The following is a 6,864-nucleotide window of genomic DNA, read 5'->3' as shown; positions in this document are numbered from 1 at the left end:
ATGAACCAGATTAGAAGACTGGCCGTGACCCATGCGCGTAGAACCAAGACTAATACTACATTAATCCCGGTTTGCATTGCGGTCGGAATTAAAACTCCCAGGGCTTTCGTTGTCCCATTTGCCAGAAGGTAAGCATAAGGCAAATAAGGTCCAAGGAAATGCATTACTAGACGATCATCAATTACAACATCATTTGAGGTACAAGTACGACGGGATTGCAAGGGACGTCTCAGAAAGCCACGGTCAAGGCCGACGGGTCAGATTCTCCTGGAAGAAGAGACTGAATCGGTACGTGTATCGTAGAGTATATAGTATATACCAGTTTGGATCAGATTCGCTTGGTGTCGCTTGAACAGCGCCACGAAAGCAATCTGCCTCCCTTCACGAACAAGATCATGCATAGCAGCATGCGGTCAGGGATCCTCAGCAGGGAGAAACGAGAGTAGGGTGGACTGCAAGAAACGTGTGTCTTCTTGTACTGAATTTTAATGGTGAATTATCTTAAGGGCTCTCGTTATTTTCACTTGAAGCTACACTACTGCCAGTCACCACAAGCTATAGAAAAATGTCGGAATTGTACAGACTCCAGTTCATCCTCCTTTCCAAAAGGAAAGGACAAGACTCCAATACACCCAACATAGGATGATGACTTTTTTAAACTTAAGACCTTAGCCCTGCTTTAAATTAATAAAGCGCCAACACATACATAGTCAAAGTACATCAGGAGCAACCGCTCGAGTCCAACACATCGAGCAACCGACCCAAACCGAGCTAACACATAAAAGTTCATCAGCAAATAACATATAGGTCCATCCCTACAGCTCAAGATACATGGCAAAGTCAGGGCACCGTCGATGCCGCAAGCTCCGCATGAAGATGCCGAAGTGTGTCCATCGCCGCGTCCACGAGTCCTCTATCCTTCCACTTCACCAGCATCCTCCATTGCTGCATGTATATGATCATTTTAAACAAGGCGTTAGCCGGTTTGCCAATAAGAACACCTTCCATAGTAAGCTTATTACGAATATTCCATAACGCCCAAGCTAACGCCGCAAAGGAGAACCAAACTACTCTCCTATAAGCCCCAGTTAGCCCATGCGAGATAGCGAGGAAATCACTTGCCCCAGCAGGGTTCCAAGAGCAATGCAGGAGCTCCCTAACCCCCGCCCACATAAAGCGAGCCAAGGAGCATTAGAAGAAAATATGGTCGCAATCCTTAGGCTCGCCACATAAGGAGCAAAGCCCATTCGATGGCCCTCTCCGTTTGACCACTTGCATCGAGCACGGAAGTTTTCCCCAAAGGAGTTGCCACAGGAACACCCTTATCCTAGGTGGCACCCTTGTCCGCCAAACCGAAGTGTGTCCATCGCCGCGTCCACGAGCCAAGGATGATGACTTCAACATCTGTATATATTACTTTCTTTTCTACCCACCAGCCGATGGTGCTCGTGGCACAAGCTGCCACCAGCGTAGATATCGATGCCCACACGACGTGAAGTGAGTAGCAACACATAACTTCTAGAACGGAGAATAAAATGGGTACGTTTTTTTCAAAAAGAGGACAACGCCGGACTAAATTCTGTGCATACTAGTGTGGGTTCTTTATTTTAAGGATTTGCTAATTAGCTATCAAAAATTATCTCAACATATCATACATGTGCAACACACTATAACATGAGAACCTACAAAACTTAATGCAAAAAATATATCAAATATACCCTGTACTAAAAAGACAGAATGGTTAACTTATAAATTGAATAAAAGCTACTATTTCTCCTTTATGTACTACGTGGTATATTTGATCTTATTTCCATGACTTTATTTTACGTGCTTATAATATGAGGCACATCTAGAATTTTAAGATTTTATAGAGATGTGTACTAGGGTAAACCCTAAACTCAATAACCCATCCTTGCATGTATATTTCCTTTTCCCTAAATGAATTTTCATTTCTTATTTCAACTTTCATGCATGAGATAAAATTGTCAACAAATAAAAAAACTATGATAATGTATGAGTTTACTCATGAGGCAAAGAGACCTATAGATATTACTGTCACCTGTATCCTCCTCTGTATAACTGTAACAGATTATACATGATATTTTCACATACAAAATTTGGCAAGATATACGAAATTGCAGTTTACAAAATTTGATGCTCCCGCCCAAAAATGCTCAGAATCTAAGAAAGGAGGCCAATAATCGTACCACTATGGAAGGATTCTTTCTTGAGTATAAATTGAATAACTAGTTGTTCCTAACTAGTTTAATGTTGCTGCAACCTAAGTATAACTGGCAAACTTATTTGCAATGAGTGGCCGGACATCTTTCGCGACAGAAAGGGTTTCCAAGAAGGGGATCAGCTCAAGCAAGGAAGTGTCATAAGGGTCACTTGACCAAGTATTTATGGGTATCCCATTATTCACCTGTAGCTGGAAAACCTGCAACACATGTAAAAAACAGCATTCAGTCATGGACTGGTCATGGAAATTTCTCAAACTCGTAAGTCAAAAGTTTCCACGTATGTCTAACACTACAGTCCTAGTAATTTATATGACCTCTGGAATTAAGTAGCAGAGTAACATACCTCCGGGGTATTGTCAATTATTGCAACCTTCATGAGATTAGCTTCAACAATGGTCAGATCCTTGAGATACTTACCACCTAGGGAGAGACATGAATCCCGGTAATAGCGTCGCGAGATCAATCTCCCTGGATCCAGTATATCAAGCAACTGGTCTGCATAAGAGCTTATGCTAGCTGTGAAGACAACAATATCAAACATCTCAGCCACCTTCTTCAGGAAGGCGTCCACATATGGCCTCTTCTTCACGTACACAGTGCACTCTTCCGCTCCACGTAACAAAATAAACGAAAAGTCCGCGCCTTCATCTCTCATTGATGAGTGGATCAGGGTTCCTGGGCAAACAGAAAATGAGCATGTCATCAATCTCAAGTGCAAGGAAAGAAAACCATAGGAGGAAAAAAAATCTGTAGCAACTTACCATCGATATCAAGTACAAGAGTGACATTCTTTTTAGGTGGTAGTATCATTGGTACGTCAGTTAACTGAGGCAAATGGCCAGTTAAATGCTGATCATTCAAATGAGATAACCGGTAGTTATAAAAGCACATGTTTGCAGTTTCACCATCAAAGCCAATACTGGGTCTTGCATTTTTCCGAATGAATGGGAATACTCCATATTTCCTGGTCAAGGTTGTCAAGTCATCCATAGCATAATTATTATTTAGTACTCCATCTGAAGTACCAAGCATATAAAGAGGAGAACCCCCAATGGGAAAACTGTTCAACGGCTCATGATTCCGACTCGAGTCTTGAGTGTTTTCATAACTGCTGATGATAGTAGGATGCGGTGCTGCAGAAATTCCATTTCTATCTGCAAAATAAGGAAGCCCCAACAACAATGATAAGTTTATAAGTATATATAAGAATATCAGAATTATGTGTTGCTTAACTGGTTATGCAAGTCCTTTTAACAATGTTAGATATATTTCTGTAGACAGATCTAACAAATGAAACAAGCATGTCACAGCTAGGGTTAAACGGTTATATGACCAAACAATTCTTTATCAAAAAAATATGACCAAACTAATTGGCCATGTCTAACTTTCTAACAAATAGTAAAGAAGACGCCCCATAGACATCTCCCCCTAACGAGGCTGAGGAAGGCAGAGAAATGTGTGAGAACCAAATCCAAGCTCAACAAATTCACAGTTAAGATATTAATATATTGATATATACAGAAAATTGAGTTTTTTTTTGAGGAATGCCCCCAAATTTTGCACATATAAGAAACTCCCCATGGATGAAGAAAACATCATTTTTAAAATTGTGAATACCACGATTAATTTAAGTACATTTATTATTGCAAAATGGTAACAAATAAACCAAAAGGATCACTGCCATGATGAAGTTTGCGAGATTTCTTCCGAGATTTATATTCATGATCACTTTATCGAAAAAATTCTACCACCAAGCAGATACAAAAATAAAGAATAATACTGATTGATGCAGGAAGTGTTAGCTCATCACTTCTTACCTTCATTGATATAATCTGCTACATTAAACTCAGCCTGATCCTGGAAATATGTTGAGGAAATTGTCGTTTCAGTTATTAAATTCTGTAAATGTATGTCTCAAAGTTAGCATAGGAGCTCCTCCAACATACAAATAATACAAGAATAAAATAATACAAATTGATGGTGCCATAAGACAATAACTTCAGAAGGCAATGTAACGGATATAACATGTGTATAGTTGGTGTCAGCCTAAGCCCTTGTGGAAAGGGTTGAGTCCATGCCACAGCTGGCCTCTTCAAATGCTCTGTAAGCAACGGAATGAGTGCACGTTCGAACACGCCAGACTCAATTCTCCTTCTTTGCTGGCCAAGTAAAGGATGGAGGATTTGGGCGTATGCTAGCTGGCGCTCATGGGCTTAGGGTGATCATGCCAGGTCTGGGATGTCCATTAGTTCATGTTTTGGTTTTCCTTTTGTTCTGGATATGTTCTATGATTTGCCTCCCTGAGGCTTGTACTTCAACTATTTCTACCTTTCCAATAAAGTGAAATGGAAGGTTTTGTGTCTTCTCAAACAAATTGTGGCAGGACAAAGGAGTTTTGCTAAACTAACATTGTTTTAGTTCTAATTATTGACCAAGGAGAATCTTTGCAAGCACACTTTTTATCAAGAAGTTTTTATAGCTCCAGTTACACAGGGCACAATTATGATGCCCATGCGATACAATATTTGGGGAAAAACATAGAAACACGGTTTTGAAAATTGCTAACGACTACTAAATGCCAAAACACAATTTGTACTGAATAACTATCTTGAAATATGTAGTAATGGTCATGCGCAAAAAAAGGTGTATGATTATTCTTTTTATCCCATGCGAATAGGCATGCTAGTCTATATACTTGAAATGCCGTGATAATGAATCACACAAAATTCGACGACTGAAATGCTTGTGAAACATTAATCAAGTACACCATATATCTACCAAGCAATAAATTACAATATTGCGAGCATTTAGTGCATGTAGATTCTTTTTTCTTGAGTGCGTGCGCGCGAAAACCTGTGAAGTTTTGTATTAGAAGAAGAGCTCTAATATGGTGAAGATGTTACAAGGGTAAACCTAGAAATTAAAAGAACCAAAACCTGACAGTGACCAAAAGCCTAAAAACTAGGAAACAAAAGGGAGAAGGCTAAAACTCTACAACTACCTACGTAATAGCACATGGAATTTCTTGTTTCATGTTAAGTCTATCCACCTCTATGGAGAAGATGATTCTCCGTGATCAAAACATCGAGCTTCATATTCCATGCTAAGTCCTCCTATGTGAAAATCATATAGTTTTATAGAGAAACCAAAATTAAAAAGTTTATGACCCAGAACTCATACGACAAAACCCAAGGAAGTTTTCATTTAAAACCGATGTTTTCTTGATTAATGAGGGATCGCAACATGAGAATGGATGGTAAAAAAATAGATAAAATATCAATAGCCAAAATAAACGGGTTCTGTTGAAGAAACTTCGCAATTATTCTGGCACACCATACAACAAGCCCCTTTGCAATTACACATCTTTCAGTGGAAATTTTACAACCAAGATCGTGAATTAAATACATGAACTTGATCAGTAGACATTCCAAGAAATGCAACTAATCGTTAGAATATTCAAGACTGTAAATTGTGAGAGAGTAAAATATATATTATAAGAATAGTAGATTTATGAGTACCAAAAACACACGTATTAGTGTTGTATATAGTAATACCTTGACCAAAGCCCAAGATTCTTCATCTCCTAAATCTTCATATACCATCTCAGTATCCTCACAAGCTATCTGAGCCGTCATGGACGTTGCTGATATTTTTTGAAGGAACAACAAATTAAACTTACACTAGGGGCAGTGTAATTTGTACAATAAAAGTAGTCACATGAATTAACTAGTCAATTCACGTGAAGATTAGCAAATTGCCATCCATAATTCTTAGGAAAACTGTTTGCGAAGTCACTCACCAGTATGAGGATCAGCATTGACTTGAGATCGCGGCAACTCGCGTACTGGTGAGTTCAACTGATGTGCCATTGAGTTACCTCCATTGGAGTACTCACCGAGCTCCCTCCGAACTGCATCGTCACTGAAATTGCTCGTCATTCTCTATGCTGGCACACTGGGGTGAGGTGTACGGTATGTCCTAGTAATCTCTAAGCAACGACTGCTGCATCAGTTTGACAAAGGACACACTTCCACCCAAGCTAAGGTCCACTGAAGTACATCTGCAGTAATATCTGGGAACAAATTAAACAAAAACAAATCAGTACATGATATGATGTTAAAGCATATGATCGGTAAGTATAAGAGGAACTGAAAATCAACGATTTTTCAATCCAAGATGCCCCTGAAGAGTGATATGCGGCCTAAACAGTCCTTCTCTTACAGTGTTACTACTTACTACACAGATTCTGATACTACGTGCAGTATATATTCCAGTAAACAGCAAGAGGCAGGAACCGCTACTGTAAGTATATATATGACTAACCAATATATACTATAGAGAAGCAGTAGGATTCAGAAGTGAAACCCATGAGATAAGCGTCTACCGAAAATCCCCATGCATGCTACACGCGGCGGAAGAAAAATTAATCCCCCAAATCAGTCCAGATCGAAAACCACGGAATTTCTTCGCTCGCGTTTCAAAAATGGTTTGCCGCGTTCTTCGATCGTGATTAGACGGGAGCGCGCGTTCATTCAACTTGCCCCCAAATTCAAACGCCACTAGAACAGCCGACGCGAACCCTCCCAAAGAATGAACGATAGATCAAGCAACTCCAACCCCT

General features: G+C 39.7%; 1 protein-coding gene across 1 annotated transcript; it reads right to left on the bottom strand.

The window, feature by feature from the left end:
- Positions 1–2,281: 2,281 nt before the first annotated feature.
- On the bottom strand, positions 2,282–6,181 carry LOC127339715 (uncharacterized). The gene is made up of 5 exons (XM_051365535.1): positions 6,043–6,181; positions 5,798–5,886; positions 3,005–3,092; positions 2,587–2,918; positions 2,282–2,440 (listed from the first exon to the last, which is right to left on the bottom strand). The coding sequence occupies exons 1-5, from the start codon at positions 6,179–6,181 to the stop codon at positions 2,282–2,284; spliced, it is 807 nt and encodes a 268-aa protein (XP_051221495.1).
- Between the last annotated feature and the right edge of the window lie 683 nt (positions 6,182–6,864).

Source organism: Lolium perenne, chromosome 1, assembly GCF_019359855.2.
Source record: "Lolium perenne isolate Kyuss_39 chromosome 1, Kyuss_2.0, whole genome shotgun sequence".
NCBI classification, from domain to species: Eukaryota; Viridiplantae; Streptophyta; class Magnoliopsida; order Poales; family Poaceae; genus Lolium; species Lolium perenne.
Note: the sequence above shows the minus strand (reverse complement) of the source record. Positions and strands in the feature narration are given on the sequence as shown.